The 23,476-nt window shown below is 36.7% G+C and overlaps 1 protein-coding gene and 4 non-coding genes across 6 annotated transcripts; all 5 read left to right on the top strand.

The window, feature by feature from the left end:
• The first annotated feature begins 12,286 nt into the window (after positions 1-12,286).
• On the top strand, positions 12,287-14,525 carry LOC113322352. Of its 2 annotated transcripts, XM_026570426.1 has the most exons (3): positions 12,288-12,496; positions 13,230-13,359; positions 14,159-14,525. In XM_026570426.1, exons 1-2 carry the CDS (start codon positions 12,417-12,419, stop codon positions 13,354-13,356), a joined length of 207 nt encoding a protein of 68 aa, XP_026426211.1. In that variant the 5' UTR covers positions 12,288-12,416; the 3' UTR covers positions 13,357-13,359; positions 14,159-14,525. The 2 variants fall into 2 exon arrangements, with proteins under 2 accessions (XP_026426210.1, XP_026426211.1); XM_026570425.1 differs by lacking the exon at positions 14,159-14,525 and having other exon boundaries at positions 12,287-12,496; positions 13,230-13,566.
• On the top strand, positions 12,766-12,847 carry LOC113325664. The gene has a single exon (XR_003348116.1). It is a non-coding gene; the product is annotated as a small nucleolar RNA SNORD25 (small nucleolar RNA).
• LOC113325644 lies at positions 12,864-13,009 on the top strand. Its single transcript, XR_003348099.1, has one exon. It is a non-coding gene; the product is annotated as a small nucleolar RNA snoR136 (small nucleolar RNA).
• LOC113325609 lies at positions 13,039-13,134 on the top strand. Its single transcript, XR_003348071.1, has one exon. It is a non-coding gene; the product is annotated as a small nucleolar RNA R64/Z200 family (small nucleolar RNA).
• LOC113325605 lies at positions 14,173-14,281 on the top strand. Its single transcript, XR_003348067.1, has one exon. It is a non-coding gene; the product is annotated as a small nucleolar RNA Z103 (small nucleolar RNA).
• Positions 14,526-23,476: the final 8,951 nt, after the last annotated feature.

The following is a 23,476-nucleotide window of genomic DNA, read 5'->3' as shown; positions in this document are numbered from 1 at the left end:
AAATCTGAGGAGGTTGGTTTTAATGTAAAATGGCTTCGTCAAAGGATAAACACTATCAAGAAGGCGATTGAGAACAACGTACCTTTTCTCATTGATGCTGTGGTGGAGAAGGAGGCCAAGATTGCTAGATTGACCAAAGAGCTGGAGATGGAGAAGGCGACTTTGCAAGTCTTGAAGAATGCAGATGAGCATAAATCTTACTTTGCTGACTTCCTTTAGTTTTTCTTCCATGAAGTCTTGAACTTTGAACTTTTGAGAGACGTGAGGTTCTATTTTTGGTTTTGGTTTTGGTTGATTTTGGATAAGTAGGTGATTGAGAATTTTCTTCTGTATTTGTTAAAGATTTTCTTTAAATGAAATGAACTTTGATTAATTACTGAATGCAAGTATTGCAAACATTTTGGAGGAGTTGAAATACAGTGAAAGAAAATCCTAAATACCAAATCTAGTTATTCTGGGTGCTCGCGTCTTGAACATCCAATACCTCAAACGTCCAAGTGTTTCAGGCGTCAAATTCTTTGAGCCAATTCTCATGTATTATTTCCACGTTCGTCTTGCCATCCATGTTGATCAACTTGTAGTATCCACCAACCACGAACTTGGCGACCATAAAAGGTCCTTCCCAATTGGAACTCCTTTCCGAATGAAGATTGCATTTAGCTGCTTTGAGAACCAAATCTCCTTCATGAAATTAGTCTTGATTGTTCTTGCCTTGAATATCTTCTGCTAATTCGGCGTATTCCTTTAACAATGGGGTTCCATGATCGTACGAACAAAGATTTCTGATTTTGTGGCACATATGGACACTTGTGCGAAATTGTTGGAGAACGCCCAAGATATTCTTGGCTATATTTGGACATCACTTCAGCAATGGATGTCTCAACGAGTTTCTCAATCCGGAGAGGCTCTAGATTCATCCATTTAGTGAAATATTGTTGTGGAGAAGCTACCCACTCATAATGTTTTGCAACAATATAGTTACTAGCATAATTGAGTCCCCATGCTACTAGATCGTGTGGGGGAATAGATGAAATAGACAAGATAAAAGTGTGACTTTCCTGGTCGTGAAACCTTCCAATGAATGTTAGTACATCCTCTCCAGGTTCTTGTTTTAGATCCATCAATGTTTGAAACTCTTCCAGGTAACTCGAAGGAATGTTCACCAAATCAAAAAAAAATCTCGTCAAGAAGATGAGTGGTTGGAGGTGCTTTGTAAGTTGTCCTCTTCTCAGCATGGATCCACGTTCGTCCGAGAATCATGTCGTATCCCGGATTTTCCCTGATTATGTGAAACTTGGTTTCCGTCCAGATTGAACCAATTTTCATTTTGAGAATGATGAAGCCATATGCATCTCTGAGCGTTCCTTCGTGATCCCTAATTGAAATAGGAGCATGGGTAGCTTCTTGTATGATGATGCTTGCGGATCTGAGAGTCTTCAGAGGTATGCTATTGAGAAGTACCAACATCAACGAAATCTCTCTTAAATTCATTTTGTTCGAGATTAACTGTGGTGAGGAGTCCCTAGTCATACATCTCATTGTCTATTGCTGGAGGTTCATGGAGCACTTCTGGAATAGATAGGCGTTTCCTTGACACGATGTGATTCTGAGCCATGAACATGTATTCCATTTGATCTCTTGACAGATAAATAAATTCATATACATGCTCGATCAAGGATTGATTTGCTTCTTCGACCGGTTGTTCATAGTGTAAAGGTTCTGACGGGAAGAGGATTTATGTGCACCCCTTCAGTCCCCAGTTCCCCTTAGTCGACCTTCTCTTTAAATATGCGTTTCAAGATTCTACAATCACTTGTTGGATGATTTACAAACCTATGAAAGCGGCGCGTACTCTCCATTTCCTCATATGTTGGCTCTATCATGACAAGAGGTAGTTTGATCGCACCATCTTGGATCCAGACTTCCAACAGCTCAATTACCTCTTCAATAGGAAAAGGATAGTCTAGTTTTGTCTGGTCATTCTCTTGACGCTGAGTTGGTGCTTGTGCTTTTCGAGTTTGGTTGTCATTCCTTAGTGTTTTTGTTGGATGAGATGCTGGAGGAACGTTCTTATGTTGTTGTGCTTTAGAATTCCTCTTTCATCTTTCAGCAACATTCATGGAAGGTTGGACATTGTACTGTTTGTTGATCAGGCTCCTGGCACTAGTTTCTCGCGGCTCCTCGACTTTTGTAGCTTTTGTTCTTTTCAGTGAGGCATGAGCGGTGGTTGACGACCGTTTGGCTGCTTCATGAAGCTCTGAGAAAGTCTAAAATCGCAGATTCTCTAGTAAATCTCTGTAGACGGGGATGTTTCCATTTATGCACAAGTCTACAAGCTGTTGTTCAGTGAAATTCAGATCATGACAATCCAAATCTTGGACTCCGAACCTCCTCACATAGTCTTTCAAATGTTCATTGTTCTTATGGGACATTCTTCCTAAACCAATGAGAGTAATCTGCTCTGAGACGAAGAAGTATTTTTGGTAGAAAGCGTTAACCATCTCTCCCCGACTAGTGATGCTTCCCAGTGCAATGTTATTTTACCATTTGTATGCTCGACCTGTCAGAGATTTCGAGAATTTCTTCAGACGGACGACATGGTTGTGTTCATGTTCACTTAGTGCTTCCAGGAATCGGGAGACATGTTCTCGAGCATTCCCCGTTCCATTGTACAGTGTGAACATGGGATAAGTGTAGCCCTTTGGGAGAGGGATTCTGTGCATAGCAGCAGGATATGAAGGTTGGTGAAGATGAACAAATGATTTTTTGTCTTTTCCTCGATCCTCCATAAAGCCCTTCAGGTATTTACGAGTGATGAAACCTGCAGGTTCCTTTGTTGGTGGTTTATATACAGCTTTGTGGACTTCATCATCATCAACTACATAGACTGGAATGACTTCAATATCGTCAGCTGAAGACGTCTCTTTGGCTTTTCCATTCTCCTGAGTTTTCTCTGACATCTTGTCAGTAAGAGTTTGACATAATTGCACAACTCTTTTTGTGTTGCAACCATGTCAGTATGATTTTTGTCTAGAGTCTCTTGCACCTTCATGAGATCAACTATGGTAGGAGGACTTTCTCTAATTTTCTCAAAAAAGCGGCCGAACAAGGGATGATATCCAATGTTGGTTTGAGGATGAGTGGTATCACCAATGCCGATGTTGGAAGAAGGAGTGGTTTTTGGAGTACCACCATTGTTGCTAGTGCTATGTTGTTTGCATTAGGATTTATAACTGAACCTGACCTAAGATCAACTATCTTTGTGTGGATTAGATTTGCAACCGAGAGAATGATCTCCCATTGTGGTCTCCAATCTGTTGATGGGGAAAAACGATTTGCTGGTTTTCTAGGAAATGGAGAGACGGACGTGCGGACGGAAACTCCTCAACCGATCAAACTTCCTAACCTCAAACAGATGCACTGCACGGGAGTGCTTTGAATTTGAGAGATCAATCTGTAGGAATCCGGCCTAAACCAAAAAATGGTCATTCTAAAGTCAATTCGATCACAAAGAGGGAAGATGGTCGATCTGTATGAGGGAAGCTAAAAAGCGTGTGAGATCAATGGTGATCAAAGATTGTGAATGTGTTGTAGGTTTCTGCAAATGAACTGTTGGGTTCGAATAAGTTTGAATTCTGCTCAATTGAGAGAGTATTGCTCACATGACGATTCTTGATTAGACGATGGATGTTGTCTTTCCGACCAATCTTGTATCTCGTAGATTTCTTGGTTCCTCAATTGTGAATTCAAAGACTTATATATTATCAGAATTTATACACATTGATGTCCTATAAGTGTGACGGTTGCTCTAGTGAAAGAGTGGGAAAGTGGGTAATCATGGTTGCACCAGTTCCTCGTACGTGAGAGGATTGGTTGATTGTCCACCCACTACTTTGCTAACTCCCTCAATGCTTGCACGACTTACTCACAATTTTTCATCATGGTTGAACACATGTGTCGTAGGCCGCCAGACCAAAACCCTAATTAATATCCCCCATGTAACATGATTGATGTCTCATGATTTGTGGAGTCTGCAAGGCAGAAATGTATTTAATTAGTCAATTGTTGACTGATTAGATGATGAGTCTAAGTATTCTTCAGTCGAGCATGGATTGAACATGTCTCCAGGGACGCATAGTTTTCGAATAAATATTGATAATCGGATCAACATGATGAATATTGCTCGTCTGAACAAATATTGATCGTATGATAAATTGTTGAATATTGATAGTTGAATCAATATTGATAGACTGAGCAAATATTGCTCATTTGAGAAATTCCTGAATATTGATAGTTGAATCAATATTCCTCGTGTGAGAAAATATTGCTCGTTTGATAAATTACTGAATATTGATAGTTGAATTAATATTCCTCGTCTTAGAAAATATTGCTCATTTGAGAAATTCCAGAATATTGATAGTTGAATCAATATTCCTCGTGTGAGAAAATATTGCTCGTTTGATAAATTACTGAATATTGATAGTTGAATTAATATTGCTCGTCTGAGAACATATTGCTCGTCTGAGAACATATTGCTCATTTGATGAATTATTGGTAACATGACCAAAATAAATATTAATTAAAATATTGGTAGTTGGACCGAATATTATATAATTAATTAATATGTTGATTTCAAGATCAACATAAAATTATTAGTGTTTAAACTTGCTCAGAATTGTGATCTGCGAAGCATTCAGTTCGAAACCCTAATTTGATCGATTGATGATTTACTGAAAGCAAATCACTAAGTGAATGAGGGACCAATTACATGGGATGATGGACGACCATGTAGCGCTTAGGTTCTCGAGTGAGCATGCACCAAAGTCTTTTGTTGGCCAGTTGGTGAAAGGATGATCAAATGTTGGATTAACCTTTTATTTAAAATAGTGCTCGTCTAAACGTTAGGTAATAAAACCTAATTATGGAGAGATGGGTACCATCCAAGGGGTCATGGGACCGGCCCTTGGTGGTCTTGAGACCAGCTGATGGTCGTTGGAGCAAATTCCAAGTTGGTTGGAAAGAGTTTGGACCCAATATGAGCAGTTGAGAGCATATTAGGTCAAAATTATGAAGATGAGTGAGACCGGCTCCTTGCAAGTATTAGGGTTGGCCTTGGTCGGTAAAGGTAGCATTCCCGTGTCATGACAGTGTTCGTGTCACAGTCTTGAGAGTTTTCATATTTTCTGGTGCGCGTTTGAGTAATATTTTGAATTTCCAAAAGAGTTTGATCTTGACTGAAACTCTCGAGTTTGATCGTGAGTAGCCCAGTCGGTCATGTGATCATTTGATATTTTGGTTTTTCCAGGGTTTGAGCAATATTTGAGAAAATATTGAAAAACTAGGGTTTTTACTCAAACGAAGGAGTTTCATGAGATGAAGGAAATAATAATATGAGAAAATAAGGGACTGTAAGGTGTGGGACCGTCCACGGCTAGGTGGCCCAGTCCCTTGACATCTTTCCCCATTTCTTTATTATTTTTCATCGTTTGCAGGAAAATATGAAGAAACTAAGAGTTTTGCTTAAACAAGGAAATTTGCTTGAAAGAAGGAGTCTTCATGATATGAGAAAAAATAACAAAATAATATAAAATAATGGAAAAAGGTGCAGGATCGGCCACGGCGGCATTACTGGCCGGCTGGTGGGCCCGGTCACCTTAGGCGCCTCTTTATTATTTTCTTGATATTATTTTCCTCCCTACTTTTCACAGGTTTCCTCGTTTGTCCATATTTTTGAATGCGCTGTCGTGCACTCAGGTGCTCATTTGTGCATTATTGCGAAGTACACTCGCACCATTTTCTCGGGTCTTACTCGGTGGTGGCCATGATGCCCAATCAATGAATATTTATTACTAATCCATGAAATTCAGTTGAGAATCAATCATGAAACAGAGCAATAAAATTAGTTTTTTTTTTGTGGTCTGCGCAATATTTTGATTCTTATTGGTCGAAACTAAACCTAGGCAAACTAGGAAATTGATTCATCATGGAACTAGTGGAGAAGAATCCTACCAAAAGTCGGAAAACAAGAAATAAAGGGAAAGTGCGACAAATAAAGGCAGCAACAAAAGGTGCGCGACCACATTACTTGGATGGCTGGTTTGCCCTAGCTTGCGCCTCCCATCACTGACCGGCCACGCCCCATATTGACGTCTGCCATCTCCTATTTCCCATCGACCAATCAAATCGCTCCAAAGACGCAGCATATACTTTTAATTAAAGGCGGAAGTTATATGGTCTGACGCACTTAAATTCCTTAAGAAAGTATATTTTGGACGTTCAGATCAGTCGCAAACTAATCACGGTCGTCCAACTTAGCCGACCAATTTAACGAGCTTGGCCTTTCCCCTGTGCGACCAAACAAGCTTCACAATGATCGCCGACAGGCCCTCCATTATTTCAGCCAATCAGAATTCCCTTAGCATGTGAGAAGTATTCCCAATTACTAGCTAAAGTAGGCTAGTTGAGCCGCCTGGATAGGGTCTTAATTAGGTCATTACCGCCCATGGAAATCTTAAATTAATCACGACCATCAAACTTGGCCAGACGAATTGATCGGCTCATATTCAAGATTGAACGACCAATGGGGTGCCGTTATGTTCACCGACGACCCATCTTTGACTTCAACCAGTCACATCGCTTCTAGCCTACGCGCTACGCTGCGCTCCGAATCATTAGCCAAAGTAGGCTAGTCACACGACCTATAAAAGTCTTAAATAAATTCAACGACAATTAATAACTGCCGCAAATCATCTCAACCATCCAAAAATTGGCTAGCTGATTTATCATCTTAGATCTAATTTGGGTCGTCCAATGAGATGTCATAACGGCTACCAACCATTTTTCTCCTTTGATGACATGTCACCTTATCTCTAACCTACACAGATGAATTCTGGAAGATGCCCAAAGATGGCAGGTTACGCTTGTTTTAAGATCGTGAATTCCGCGAAAAACTAAGGCAGGCTCTGAACAACGATACTTTATGAGCATCGATTATTTTGAGCTTCTTACTTAAAAGCAATGCTTTACGAGCATCCAATACAAGCGATATTTTGTTAATATCGATTTCACAAATAACTTAATTATTTAACCTAAAAGCATTGTATGCTATTTTTTGCGGAAAGTCTCACGACTTGACTTGTCACATATGACTGCCCGCCGCCTAGCATGCTCATGATTGGACGAAATATTTATGTCTTGTAAGCAAGACTCGCTCAGCAACTACCATGTTTGATTTGCTTCATTTCTCATGTAACTTGCAACATATTTTCTACAAAATACTCGAGACATCAAACATGTCACAAACTGGGGGATGTTCATCAGGGTATTGGTCTGGCGGTTCACAGTGTGCGACGTGCAACACGTCCATTATTAGAAAGTGTCTGGAAAGACGGAAAGTTAGTAGCAGTAATGAAGTAATGGGTGTAAAACCGACCAGTCTTCCCTTCATAGTAGGGACGTGGTTTTCACCATTTTACACGATCCCTACTTCTCATTTACTCAACTACTTCCATTTCCTATGAGATCGGTGTGTGTTCAACTATGACTGGAATAATAGATTTTCAATATATTTCAACCGACAACGATTAATTAACGCAAGTACTCAAAAAAAAAACATCTGGAACTTACAACTTGCACTCCGCAAGCAGGTTCCACATTCTGATATAAGTCATAAACAAGTACATCATATAGAATTCATCATTCTGATATCAACACCTTCTCTGCTTCCCTCCCTAAGATCAACCCTTCTTCTTCTTCTTCTTCTTCTTCTTCTTCTTCTTCCTCTTCTTCTTATTTTGTGACCGAATTGAATCTGGAACAACCATTTCTTGGTTTAGGCCAAAGTCTTACAGATCGATCTCTCGAATCTAAAGTACTCCTATGAAGTACATTTGTACAGGGTTTGAATTCTTTTCTCATCGACACACCCAATTTATCGTTTTCAACAGAATCAGTTTTTACCCTACTACAAAGAGTTAAGATATTTAGGATTTCATAAGTTTTCGATGTATAAGATTGATCAACGTAATAATAAATATAGGGTCTGTATTAGTCGGTTTATACTGATACGAGTGATAAACAGTTCTCGTTTTAAAAACTGCGGCCGACCATTCGGCTCGGTTCACTCGATTCGGATCAGTTCACTCGTTCAACTCGGTATTTTCATCTACTGCGACGTCAGGCAGGAGATCTTGAATTAATCCATTAGTTTCCTTTTCCGCCCATGTGTTCACCTTCTTCGGCACTTATTTTCTCTAACAAGTTATTTACATTTATTAAATGGTTAGAAATGACAAAATATATATATATGAAACAAACGAAAAACGACAAAATATGATGAAACAAACGAAAAAAGCACTCAAATCTGTATTTTTGCACACCTTATTTATGAAATATACGGTTTCGGCTTCCGCTTTGTAAACTGCGCGAGCAACCTCTTGGAATGGAGGTTTAAGGGAGGAGCTGCCCCAAATACCGCCACTGAAAGATAGTTTAGACCTCTAGTTCCGGCTCGTGTTTTGTGCAACATTTCGATGAGTTCAGTTCAGAATGAGTATAATATAGATTGCTGAGACTTTCACAATTGAGAAATCCTAACAGTTGTTTTAGGGTTTCACCACTTGCTCCATAAGCTAGTAACCCAAAAACAGTGTCTGTCGAGAACAGAAGGAATACGAGATTGCAATTCTCCGACTAGCTTAACCACAGTCTTTAACAAGTTTCATGCATGGATTGGTAGTTTTTGATACTCGTGTTCAGTTGCTTACTTTCTCTTGCAATTTTTCTTCTCGATGATCGTTTTGAATGAAGCATGGTTTACTTTTAGTTTCCAATCTTCCATGATTCTGACACTACTAGGGTTGCACATACTCCGGTACGATCCAGTTCTCTTATAAAACTGGTCCCTGTACTTGGTGCTGACCGGTACCTCATTTTGAGGACCGGTCCTTGTACTTGTACCTGGAATTGTACCGGTCCGGTACAAGACCGGTACCGGGCTTTTTACGAAACTGTCCAATATCTTAAAATCATCTTGCAACGTCCATTTAATTAATGGACGGCTGAAAATGCAAATAACAAAATAAGGTGGTGAAGGATTTAAAGATAAGTTGAGAACGTGTCCATCCACCCACCACGTTTGTGTGATTTGAGATAAGAGCATCGAACTTAGCTGAGGACGTGTCCATTTAATCCACGTACGTGTCTTAATAAAAAATTCTTAGGGCTCATTCACTTCATCTTCATCTTACTGCGAACTTAGTTTTCTTCATCGTATGAAATTAAATGCTACAGAAAAGTTAAGATGGTAAAGGAATGGGGTAATGGATATGGGGTTCGTGATGTCATCTTGTTCTTTATCTGATCAATTATAGATTTCTGCTTCCGATTCCAACCGCAAGAACAACATAATTGGGGATTTCTAAACATGAATTCGAATTGGGTTTGCAGCAATGAAGTGTCTCGATCAGGATCTGCTTGGGAGTAATTTATTTAGTCCTGGTGTTGCTTTCATCGATTTTGATGGCTGGTGTTGCTTTCGTAATTAAATTGAGTTGTACCGGTGACCGGTACCTATGATGGACGATTGAGATTAAAAACCTAACTAAATCTTAACGGCTAATACCAACCGGTCCATATGGTCCGGTTCAATTTCCGGTCCACCCCAAAAACCGGTGTCTGTACAGGTCTATTTCGTTTCTCAACTTCCAAAATCGGTGTCTGTACCGGTTCCATTCCGGTCCAGGTCATCTCAACCGGTTCTTGTGTAGCCCTAGACACTACTGCAAAGAAAACCAGTAACTAAGCTAAAACGGATTTCCAGTTACAATCCCTATACTATTAAATAGATCTCCAAAACTAAGAAAACACACGCATATACATACTGGAACTTGGACATTTGCCATAAACAAACCGATTGTGCAAAATTTCTTAAACAGAGAAATTTCCATAAATTTGTAAAAGAAGGATGTTTTTAGGCATATCTAAAAATTTCTAGGCATACCAAGTGAAGACAAAAAGGGATGCCAAATAACAAAATCAGAAAGCCCCTTAACCAAAATTTTTATAATGACAAATTTGTCCTTTATGTATTAGTGTTAATAATCTGGATTAGTGATTAAAATTTTTGTTTAGTGATTAAGATAATTTTCAGAATTATAAGGTTTGTTTGTGTAGATGATAAATTTTGGTGGAAAAAAAAATTTATTGAGAAGGAGAGAAGGAGAAAGTGAGAAATTTTATTTCTTGATTCAATGGAGGATGAGGAAGGTCATTATTCATCTAAAATACCTAGGAAAATACACATCAACTACAACAATGATTCCCAAATGGCTGATTTTTTAGATTATGAGAATGATTTTGCGAACCATGAACAGTTCGGCTTACATCTATGAGCCGAACCAATCCCTTTATGAACAGTTCGGCTAGCTGAAACTGTTTAGGTATGCGCCGAACATACCTTTGAAAATCGTTTGGTACAAAATTTGTTGATTGTTCGGCACATATTTTGAATATCGTATAAGCCGAACCTATTCCTGAGAGTTCTGGAATAAAAAATGTTAATGGTTCGGCTTATATAATGAAAATCGTATGAGCCAAACCTTTTCGTTCATGAATGAAAAGGGTATATTCTGCACAACCAAAATAATGAAGGGCATCTCATACAGTTTATTCTTTCCATTCATGAATGAAAAGGGTATTTTGTGTACTTCAACTAATGAACAGTTCGGCAAGCTGAAAGTGTTATTATTATGAGACGAACCAACTAGTTCGGCTTGTTTAAAAATGTCATAATGAGCCGAACCTAATCTTGTGTGATATGGAAGAAAAATTATGTGAGGTTCGACACATATTATGATTATCGAATACGCCGAACCCCTCTGCATCTTTATCTGTGACTAGGTTCGGCTTGAAAGTTCATGCAGAACTGTTCATATACAGTTACAGGAAGCTTTTGTGAAGAACAGTTTGGCTAAACACGCAACTCAAGTTTGAGCCGAATCCAACACCGTAATCGTCATTTAATCGATGAAAAACAACAAATAGGAGATTGGTTTGTAAAACTTAGTTTCTTATCCTCATTTCCGGAGTTGGAGATGCAGTTGGTTCAATTTCTGGTTCAATTGGTGGTTGATTTTCAGTTTCTACACCTTCATCTTCAATTGGTTCTTCTTCTTCAATTGATGGATTATAAGACGATTTGGTTTGCTTAGTCCCTGCTTTTCTTTGTACGAGTCATTACGTAGTTGAATTTAATCGACGATCAAATTTTTGCGAATCGATAATTAATCACGGTGATGAATTTTTCAGATTTTTGATTTTTAGGAGGAAGAAGAAGAGATGTTAAGGGAAACTGATTTTGGTTTTTTCGAAAACTGATTTTAGATTTTTGTATTAAGTTATATAGGTAATTGAACTACCCAAAGGTTACCCCTTATAAAGTCATCCAAGATGGGACAAGATTTTGGTATGCCTATAAATTTTTAGGTATGCCTAAAAACATCTCTGTTGTAAAAAGGGACACACCACTATGATTGGGACACCCCTTGGTTTTGTGGGATGGATGGCCCTGACTAGGGGTGAGCATTTTATCCGTAATCCGCGGATTTAACCGGGACCAACCGTTCTTTTGCGGATGGATGCCCGGACCGTTCGTTAATGGGTTGGATGCAGATGGTATTTTTGAAATCCAACGGATTACGGATCGGGTCCGGATGCAACCTTGAAAATCCGTTGGACATCCATATCCGTTAAATTAAAGGCATTTATATAGTTTTAGAAAATATCTATGGATCATTTAGGAATTTGTAAGGTGTTTGATTGGGATGTTGTACATGACATTTTTATATTTGTATAATATATAGGATATGTATATTTTTATAAGGAGTCATTTTTGTTGTCTTTATTTTCTTTACTATAAATTTTAACTAAAACAAATCCATTGGATTATCCGCATCCAATCCGTCCATCCGTGCATCCATTGGATGCAAATCCTTTGGATATGGATTGAATGCGGATGCCAAACTTAAAATCCGTAGTGCATTGAATTGGATGCGGATGAGGTAAAAACCGGTCCATACCGGTCCATGCTCACCCCTTGCCCCGACACATAATGACTGGGCTGAAACAGCTTTCCAAAGTAAGCCAAAGCCCAATAAGTGAATGAGGTTTGTTTAGTAAATAACAGTACTCGCCATTCATTTTAGGGTTTTGTCTTTCTGAACAAGGAAAACAATCTGATCCGTCAAACCACATCTCGCCCCCATCTATATATTCACAACCCAAGTTCCCCTGAATCTCATCTCTCTCTTCTCTTATTAGTCTTTAGGGTTTCTCGAAACTTCCCCTATAGAGTTCCAGGAAATCCCAATCTTTCTTTTCCATTCAAATTAGGGGGTTTCGATTTGTAACTCAAAATCATGGCTGGAGGAGGAAATTTCATTGGTAGAGTTATGTCTTATGTTGTTAATGAATTAGTCGTTAATGGCTTAGCAAACAGGTATAATTTCTGATTCTTATATTCAAACCATATTTCTGTTTTCGTAGTTTTGTTATAGGCTTCTTTAATCTGGTTGACAGGATTTTTTCCAGTACCTGTTTGACTCGTTCCCTTGAAGCAATATTAATTTGTTGCACTAGATGTCTTTTATAATCTCGGTAGCTCAATTGTTGCGATTGAGAAAACATTTATTGCATAAATCTTCGAACGATAAATTGATTTTTCGAGTTATTTTAGTTTTTATCAAAATTTCTATTTTATTTTGGTTGAATGCCGATGATGATTAAACATAGACCTGTAATGAAAGCGGAGATGACCGCAAAATTATAACATCTAAGGGGCTGAGGCATATTGTGATTTTGTATTATTAGCTTCATCTGTTCTATGAACATTGTTGTAGCTAGGTTAATCAATTCTAGTGGCATATTTTTGTGGTGAAGCGATAAAAAATTGTTGCCCTCGCTATCCGGTGCTTCTTGCTATGTTGCATTTGGACGTTGGGTAACTACATTTCATTATCTGGTTAATAGAATTTTGTAATAGTTCTGCAAGGATGATTTATGAAATTTTCACATGTCAGACTTCAGAGGTTTTGGAAACAAGATCTATGAGAAGACATTTCATTATTCTGAGCAGACAACAAAACAAATTGTTTATATAGTGAAAATTGTTTTTCAAAGATATGTTCATAAGTTTGGATTCTGATATGCCACTATACTGTTTGTCTTAACAGTGTTGCATTCCAGAGGTTTGCTGTTAGGACATCAAAGAGAATTGAAACTGTACAAAATCTAGCTGCAAAGAAGAAACAAGAACTCACAGAACAAGTGAAGGATATTTCTAAGAATTTCAAAGAGTGATAAGTATGGCCAAGTAATATTTTCTGTTTTTTGTTGGTAACCCTCTGTATATGAAGTGAAGTGACTCAAATTGTTGTCTTCTTTTTACGTCTGGATTGTAAAGAATGCTCCCTTTTGTTGAACAATGGAGCTGATACAAATAACATAGTTTAATAAATTGATTGGTCTGCAAACTCATTTTGGTAAAGGAAGTTTAGTTTTATGTTGTTACTGTTGTTGGATTACAATCTAGATAGAATAAGGTAATTTCTGTAGGCTTCTTAATCTAGGTAATTTCTGTAGGCTTCTTAATCTGGTCACCAGGATTGTTTATGGTTCCTGGTTGACTCGTTCCATGAAGCGATATGTATTCAATTGTTCTTAGTAATAAGTTAGTAATAAGCTGTACTGGAATAAAGATAATACTTTTTCCAGTTTGAAATAGTTGATTACATCTTTTACATAAAAATAGATTTTTTGGTCTTTTGCAGTGTAGTGGTGTTTTGCATTCTAGTGCTGTTCCCTTCACTAAACAACTCTCTTTCCCATCTCAAACCCTTCTACTTCCCACCTTAAACCCTTTTAGTTTATTTTTATAATCATTTGGCTTCATTATCTGGTCATTGTTGATATCAGTTCTCCATGACTGCTTCCCTTGAAGCAAAATTACTTTGTTGCACTAGTTAATCTTTAAACTCACTTGTCTGCTCAATTGTTGCATTTGGGATTTTCTTTTTATTGTTCTAGTCATTTCAAATATTTTTTTCCCTATCCTTTTATCTATACTTATTTCTAGTCATGCCCTATGTTTTTTTTTTTCTAGAGGGAAATGTTATGATGGAGGTGATGATCCTTTCCCCAGCTGATCGACCAAGATTATAATGTGCGTTTTGTTTAAATCTCTTTCTCAACAGAAGAGGTTTTCCAAGCCAGTACTCTGATCCATCCATTTTTCTCGTGCGGAGACATTTATTTTACCATATAATTTTTTGTATGATTTCTGTTGTCCAAAATTCTGGTTTGTTGTTTATGATGATAAATCTAAGGCTTGTTTCTCAAGAAAATTCTCAGTCGACTAAGAGCTTTCGCCTTTCGCCAGGCTTGAGAGTTAATGCTGTTTTTTTCCTTCATTGGATGTCTGAGACACTTCTCTTTGCTATTCATTTCCTTCTATAGTACTATTTAATCAATCTCAACTGTCTTCACTTTATCCCAATTGATCTTTAAATCCAGCAATAATCCAGCAATTGAGGTAAAATACAAGTGTGTTGATGATGATAAGTACTTCTGGTTTTTGTTTCGGTTTTTTGTTTCAACTTGATTTTTTCTGATATTTTCTATACAAATGCACAAGTACAAGTAATCCAGATTAAATAGGGCTAATGATGATAAAGGATGTCTTTGTGATTTTATCAATGATCTGAATGTTACACAGATTGAAGCCATGTTGCATTCTAGATTGTTGTTTTTGTGAGAATTATCTTATTTGATTATTTTACATAAAGCTTACAGTAGTTTTTGTGTTTGTTTATGATAAGCAAAAGCACACAGTTTAGTACATTTAAGTTTTCCATGAAAAATCTGTTCCTTCTTTTTTCTCATGTAAATCTACAAGCTGTTTTGTTTTCCCCGATAGCACATCGAAGGCTTACAGGTGACATTTATCATAAAGACCTGATAAGCTCAAAAGTTGTGCAAAATCTTTCTAGTCATTCTGTTTGTATCCTCTTGTGTTAGGTTTTTTGTAAACTTTTACATTTGGATCATTCGTAGAAAGACTAACATCTTGAAGATTATAATTATATGTAGTTCACTATTAATGCTAATTATTGCTTCATATCCGTGAACATGTCATTTTGTTGCAGCGGGAAAATCATGGGTCTTTTTGGTAAATCAAGCATCTTGCCCCAAACGTCCTATCTGGACAAATCTTGAAGGTTGCTATTAGGAGAAGATGATTTATTTATTTAGTATTGTTGATTATAATTTTAGAGTTAACGAATTTAATATGCAGAGATGATTGTGTATTGGAGTTATCCGTGAAACTGAGTTTTGTTGAAGTTGTGCAGTTGAGTTTTATATAATCTATTGATTTATCAACAATCATATTCTTCACAACAATCAAACATTTTCTCCACATTTGTAATTTTTCTTTGATCCAGTGTCCTTCAGTTTTATTAGGTTGTGTACTATATAGTGTCTTTTTATTTTGTTGATAGTTTTGTAGGTATTTTAAAATGCAGAGATACGTGTGTTTCGTAATTGTGCTTCAAATACCTTTCATCCGAAAGAATTCTCTGCAAAATTGATTTCGCTCACATTGCTGTTGAAATTTCTGTCAGATGTTTTGCACCTTCTGTTTCAGTTTGAACTAGAATCCCGTGACGATGTTTGTTTTTATAAATCATTTCAATGACGATGTTTGTTTTTATATATCATTTGGCTTCATATTATGGTTCTGTTGACACAAAATTATGTTGTTGTTCTAATTATTCTCTTCTTTTCATTTTCAAGTTGTTTTGTTTTGAGAAAGTTTTTGTAAGCTTCAACATTTTGGAAATTCTCTTTTGTGGTTGTCCTTTGATTCTTTATAAGTGGTTGGGTAAATTTAATGACCACACATAGACCTGTAATGATTGCGGAGATGACCGCAGAACTTGAACAAAGGGGTTGAGGCATATTTGTTAGGGATGGTCATTTGCCCCACCCAAATCCATCCCCGTGGGTACCCGCTCCTATTGGGTAGGGTTTTACCCGTACAAACGGGGATGTGATTAGGTATGGGTAATACCCGAAATCAGTGAAGCGGGGATGGGATTCTAGGACCCCCGCCCCGTACCTTCCCATTTTAGGGTTTTATATTTTTAGTTTTAGGTATTTTAATCATATGGTTCATATCAACGGAGACAAAGTATAAAAGAAAGAAAACGTAAAAGTTTTATCTAATTTTTTATTTTATTCTTATCAAGTTATCATCTACTACCGGCGGCAAGGAAGAGGACGATCAGGTATACCCTAAAACTATGAATCTCTTCCATTGTATTGATTATATTATATTATTTAAGCTTTTTTTATTAAAGGAAATTTATATTTTTAAAGGAAGAGAGATTCTTAATTAGGCTAACGATTCCAATTGAATTAATCAGTTTTCTTAAATATAAGATATCATTAATTATCGATCAGTACTTAATTTCTTTGTGAAATTAGATTGTCATTAAACGAGTGGAAAAAATCTAAAGTTGGTGTGATTAAGGAAATGGCATATGAAATGACAGAGAAGTTTGAAGAGTATTGGTTTGTGATCAATGGAGTAATGGTCGTAGCAATTATGTTAGATCCAAGGTTTAAGATGAAATTGATTGAGTTTTATTTTCCACAACTTTATGGTCAAGCTTTTTCAAAAATCGAAATTGATCGAGTACGCAATTTATGCGTTGATTTGGCGACGGAGTATGAACTAAAAGTAAAATTTGCTGAAACATCTGTTAGCCAAAATGATTTGTCTTTCACTTCGGAGATGCATGGCTTTAACGATGATGTAGATCCTTTGGAAAAGTTTGATATGTTTGTCTCTAGTACTGCTCCTACTAGTACTGTCAAGTCATAATTAACCAATTACTTAGAAGAAGATCTTTTACCTAGGATTGGTAATTTCGACATACTAGCATGTGGAAGACAAATTGGATTAAATATCCAGTCTTGCAGTGTATGGCTAGAGATATTTTAGCGATTCCAGTTTCAACGGTAGCTTCTGAATCAGCTTTTAGAACCGGAGGTAGATTTGTGAGTGTCCAAGGTAATAGACTTCATCCAAAAACGTTGGAAGCTTTGATGTGCGCTCAAGACTGGCTATGGGATATGCTGAATGGTAATGATGTTCTCTTTTTATTGAAATTGTTTTTTTTTTACATTTAATACATCATTATGGTTATATGATACACTTTCTTATTTTGGCTAGGTGGATCAAAATTCGATGGTGAAACATTTTGGGAAGAAACTGAAGCAGACAATGAGGTGATCAACATGGAGGAAAATACTTGATAAGAAATAATTAAGAACTAAAATGAGTGATGCTCGTTTATAGACCAATTTTTTTTTCTTTGCTTGTTATACGATGAATATATGAGTTTGGGATTTTAGAATTCAGTTTCTTAGACTATTATTATTATTGGTTGAACTTAAGTATTGATTGTTAAATTAACTCATCATATTTGAGCTTAATGTTGTGGGTAACCCATGGAAAACTCGCTCCATACGAGTATTTTCCATATCCACCCCGTCCCAGATCAAGCGGGTAATGGGGAGGGTGTGGTTTTTTTCTTTTGAACGGGGCAATGACTGGGATACAAGATCCCCGTCCCATACCTGACCCATGACCATCCCTAATATTTGTCCTTCAAAACACTTTAATATTTGTTATTGTTTTTGGAGGTTATTATTTTAAATTTAGCTTTTACTTCCAACGGGTACCGAGTTTTCCAATGCTTTTTTTTTTTTTTAGGGGAATGTTGTGTCGGAGGTGATGATCATTTCCTGAACATTTGCAGTTGCCCACTAAGAGTTTTTTGCCAGGGGGCTTGGAGCTAGTGTTGCCAATTCAAAAGGCTCCGTATCTTAATTTAATGTCCTAACCTGACTGGCGCTTAGGGCCAATATTAATTTTACCAGGGTAAGATTGTTTCTAATTCACTTGCATGTTGCGAGCCACAATATCTGGTAATATCTCCAGATGTCTAACTGTGTTTCATTTACTGTACCACTCAGTTATGCATTTAGCTTTTGGGTATCTGAGCTCAAGAATTTTTCTGTGGTAGAGCATTCGTTTTTCCTCTTCTGTAGTCTTTGGAGATGTATACGCATCATCTCTCAGTACAAAATTTAAACTACATTTCTTTTTTCATTTTTCATTTTTCATATTTCCATATTTAATTTTTATTTGCTTTTCACTAAAGCAAATCTGAAAGTAATTCTGTTCGTTTCAATAGATTCAATTTCAAATAAAATAAAATCAATCACAATTCTACTGCTTTCTAAAACTAGGGAAGAGGATTTGATTAATGTTGATGGGTGACCACCTGGTGAAGCAGGACTTTTTTCTCCCCTGAAAGATTAGTTTCTTGTTCGGCGTTCTTCCATGTACCCCTAGAAACATGTTTTTTAGTGTCCTATGCCGAGAGTGGACAGCCTTTTGCAAGATGGGGAGCCTGCTCACGATTCTTAAGTTTCGATTGCATGACTTTGAGATCAACTTCTTGGCTTGTCTTGGTGTACTAATTGCTTTCAGCACACCTAGCAAAATGTCCTAGTGGATTGAGGGTTAGAATTTGAATAATTGTCCTATCCATCACCCCTAAAAAAATCTAAGGTTTTAAAAAACGAAAGATTTACATCGGTAAGAGGACCCGCGCTTTTTGTACCCACAAACATTCCCCTTCTTAGCCTGCGATTTTACCCGATAATTTGGGGTGTCAAGGGTCAACGCAGAGACGGTCTTTTTGTAAGCTGGATTTTTGTCTATACAAAAGAAATTTGCAGGAGTTGAGTTATATGAGATTTGCAGGAGTTTAGTTATATGTCGCAATAGGAGTATAGTTTTTAATTTTCTGCTACTATCTGTAAATGTTCACGGTTAACAGGCTAAGCTGACTTACTAAATGGTTTTGTCTCGTTAATAGTAGAAGTGGGTGATTCGCTGTTGGGATAAATTGTTTATTGAGAATATGTTACAGAAGGATGAATCTGGGTATGAACAGCAAGAAGGTACAATTGAGAAGGTCCTAGTAGAATCCTCTTGTGGGACTGATCCTCGGCTTTCCAGGTTTCCTCTGTTAAGAGTTAATATATATGATTTTCTTCTTTTAACTCTGTTCCCAGTCAATCTATTTCTTCTTGTGCAAATTAAATGGATAATTTGAGTAACTCGATAGCGCTGTTACTGTGCGAGGATGTGTTTCAATAAATCTTCAAGAAGTATGTCCAACTTGCCATCATTCAAAAGACTAAAGATCAGTTTGAGGTTATAGTTTGTGGATCTTGAGTATTCATAGTTGATTTGGTCCTTTCTGTTGTCTACCAGTTTTCTGGTTTTTTTTTTTTTTGTAGTTGGGATTCTAAAAGTCCTAATTGCATAACGCGCAAGGTGGTCGCATATCCCAGGCATATAGTTATGAGATTCTACGAGCCAACTACCTGTATATGATGCAAAGTACACCAGGAAGGTCGTATCTACTTCTCTGCTTCTTTTATTTCTGTACATGGTCGAGGGTCTTTTTGATCTCCAGTTCTGATCTTTCATGTACCCCTTCATTTGCAGGATACTGAAGGTTTTGGATTAAAGCACAGCAGCACTTTGGGATGACCCTGCATTGCATAGGTGAGTGGTTAGATGCCTTGCTGGCGGAACTTCCAGAACTTTTAACATGGAGTAATGCATGTCATATTTATGCTTCCGGAGTTCGAGTGTATACCATCTTGTTTTTCCAATCCATGCCAAGTCAGACTTTCTTGGTTATTTTTTTTTCTTGACCAGTGAAGTCGAATACAGTAACCTTTTTACAATTGAAGTCGGTGGCTGTATATTTTTATCCGAAAACCTCCGTTATTCATTTTGCTCCCTTTTTTTACCCTATTTGAACTTTTTCAAATAATCATTACTCACCTGTTAATTTCTTGCACCTCTAATATGGAGGACTGTCTCAAATGGTTTTGTTTCGGATGTGTAAGGGCCTATATTTTAGCAGTAAGCTTGAAGCCTCATATTGAAGAGGGAGTTGGAAACGACACAAGCTAGTCTGGGTAACTCTTCGTTTCTTACTCATCACATTTAGTCTTTAATAAACATGAAGCTATATTTTTTTTTTTGATGTCACTATCTGGTGCATGTTGTGTTTCCTTATTAGTTCGTGAATCTTCGAAAGAAGACTCACTATAAACGACTTATGTAAATGGATGACTTCAATGGCGGCATCATCTATTCAAGAACTGTTTTTTTCTACTTGTTACGGATGAGAATGTGGTTCCGTAGGTCTTTTAGAGCTAATGAGTGGTTACTAAATTTGGCAAGTACACAAACCTTTGCGCTGTGTTATTTTCTCAGTACAGTAAAACTTTAATAAATTAATATTTTGGGACTGCCAAATTCTATCAATTTAGAAAATCTTAACTTGAAGAGCATCAAGTATTATGAACTAAAGAAAATCCGGAAGATAAATTGCATATTTGCATATGTTTGGGTTGCAACAGTATTGAAACTTCCCGGAAAAGTGAATATTTGCATGTAGATTGGCACAATAATTAATTCTTTTACCACTTTTCACATTTCGACATTGCCTAGGCTTTTCTTTTCTTTTAGGATGTCGGTGAGGGTTTCCAGAAAGGACATGTTGGCGGGTTTTGTGGGATTATGTTGCCGTGTGATATGCATCTCAGGTAACGTCAAGGGTAGTGTCTACGTTACATCTGGGGTGGTATCAATGTCACTCTACCGTCTTACCGTATTAGTAGCACGGCAGCATACACACTAGTAGGAATACTTAACTTAGGGTGATATACGGCTGACGCAACTATATGGATGATTATCATTTCTAGCTTGACAAATTAGTTTTAAAATGTGACCTAACTACTACAACTAAGAAGCAAACTGGCATCGTATGGAACCAAATTCCGCTTGATCTTGAGTGAGAGTAATACAAGAGAGATATGGTAAGACGGTAGTTGCGTGATATGTTCTTGCTGATTTTATCGTGATAAGTATAATAGAGAAAACCCTAACTATCTAGTTAGGCCGGACATCTATAAACGATAGGGCCATAAGTCCCTACAACACTATTAAGTTTTCTTCGGGTAAAAAATTAAATTTAAATTTTAGAACGATTTTTTGGGGACTTTTTTTTTTTAGGGGGCCATGATTTGATTAGGACACCTTCCTTATGGTTATAAGGGGTGATCTAAAATTTTGAGATGATTAAGTTATCCTTTTATTAATTGAATTGTTTATTAATTTTTTTAATTTTAATTTTTTTCTTTAATTTTTTTTTGTTTCTTTTTGTATGTGGTTCGGTTTGGTTCGGCTAAGAGAAAATATAACCGAACCTTATTCAGTGTATATTCAGATAAGAGTTCGGTTAAGTAAAAAATTTCAAAAAAAATTGCGAACGGACTAGTCAAAGTTTGATTAGGTATAAAATTTCTAAACGTTTTGCGAACGCACCGAACTATAAGTTCGGTTTGCAAGGAAATTTTTCGTTTCAGTTAGAAAACTAGGGGTTTTCTAAACTACTCATAATCGAACAATATTCTGTAACGAACATTTCAATCCTAAATTGATAATTTTTAATCTATTTTTTCAATCAAAAACAAATAAAAAACAATATGTTTGCGGAAAAATACCTTCGAATTTGCATGTTGCTAAAGAGTTTGCGAGAAAAATACTTGCAAATTTGTATTCTTCGAACCAAAGCTAATATTAAGAAAGAAAGAAAGAAAAAAAAAACGGTTTCAAAAACTTAAAATTTAGAAAAAACAAAATTGGAAACAAAAAAAAAAGATTTAAAAAATAAAATAAAATTAAAAAAAGGACATTTTGTTCATTATCTAAAATATGCGACTAAGGGGTGGTTTTACTTTACTTCTAAATATCCTCGTAAATTGAAACCATATCCCAAAAAGTGGTTCAAATTTTATTGCAAAAGAAAAAAGAAAAAGGGGGTCAAAAAAATTTGATCCCATAAAGCCCAACCCAGTAAAATAAGATACATACCCATAGTTACATTCTAAAGCTGCTTCCCATTTGAAGATCCAAGTGCTGAATGATGTAGGTAAAAGTCCCTTTCTAACATCAGTAAAAAAAGTCCTAGATTATTATTCACCTCACAAGTATGAAACTTTTGGAATCAACTAAGTTCGAGATAAAGAGAACTTTGACGATTTCTATCTATCTTGATCGATGGAGCAGTATCTACAATAAATCAAAATCAGGATACTCAAGCTATCAAGGAAACATAACTGGACCTGACTTCACGAATCCCTATGAAGCCTTTATAGTCGTTAAACCTTAAAAGGGTTTCTGAAAAGAATGACTCTATATACAACTATGACACACCAAAAAGTAGTGTCGGGATTCCAAGATCTCAGTTTTTTGAGGTTCCTCTTTTGTAGACAATCAAAGCATATGTTTCTTTAGATTTAAGCTAAGATAGATTGGAACCAAGCAAATAATATCCACCGTTAGATGAATCTTTAAATCTGATTTACATAAGCAAGATATACAATTTGGTTAGGTGAGACCGTAACCGAACCGTGTACAAAGATTATGTTCAACATGATAAGCCGAAACTAGCATGTTTGAACTTAAAAGCTTAATCTTCATTTTCATGAGCACATAAGACATTAATTCCGAGTCACAAATATGTGATCAACTAAGTCTAGTGTTTATGGAAATTTAATCAAATGTTAATTATCTCGTAGAAATAATTTAAACACACTTGAAAATATAATCGACATGGCTAGTAGGTGTACGAGGTACGAAGACCATTGTCGTTTGTGAGTCGGTTCAGTAACAATACGCATACCGGTTTGGAAACTTTAAACCAAAATTGAGTTTTGGAGTTCACAAAACTTTTTAGGTTTGCGTACCACTTTGCAAAATTTCCACCAAACCAAAGTTCCCTAGTTCACATAACATTTTAAGTTTGTGTACCAGTTTGGAAACTTTAAGACTGTCGCCTAATCCGGAGTTCACATGATTAAATTGGTTTGCGTACCTGTTTGGAAACACTATCGATTTCAGGAACACATAACTGTTTTAGTTCGCATATCGTTTGGATACCCATCCCGATTCCGTAACCATGGTTCAAGAATGGTTTTCATACGAGTATGCCCACCAATCCGGGTCACGAAATAAACATATTTTGATATGATGTGCATAAGAATATGCGTATCATAAATTGGTAAGTTGATATGTACAGATACTCCGCTACGTGTACGAATACATGTAATATGGGTTCAGACTATAACAATTAACCAGTTTTTAAGACTGATACCACTGTCTTGTATCTGAATCTATAGTGGTTTTATATTTTTCTCTTAATCGATTTGAAACATTCTTGAATAACATCAATGACACATTGTCGAATGATGAAAC

Source organism: Papaver somniferum, chromosome 11 (genome assembly GCF_003573695.1).
Source record: "Papaver somniferum cultivar HN1 chromosome 11, ASM357369v1, whole genome shotgun sequence".
NCBI lineage: Eukaryota > Viridiplantae > Streptophyta > Magnoliopsida > Ranunculales > Papaveraceae > Papaver > Papaver somniferum.
This window is presented reverse-complemented; position numbering and strand designations above follow the sequence as displayed.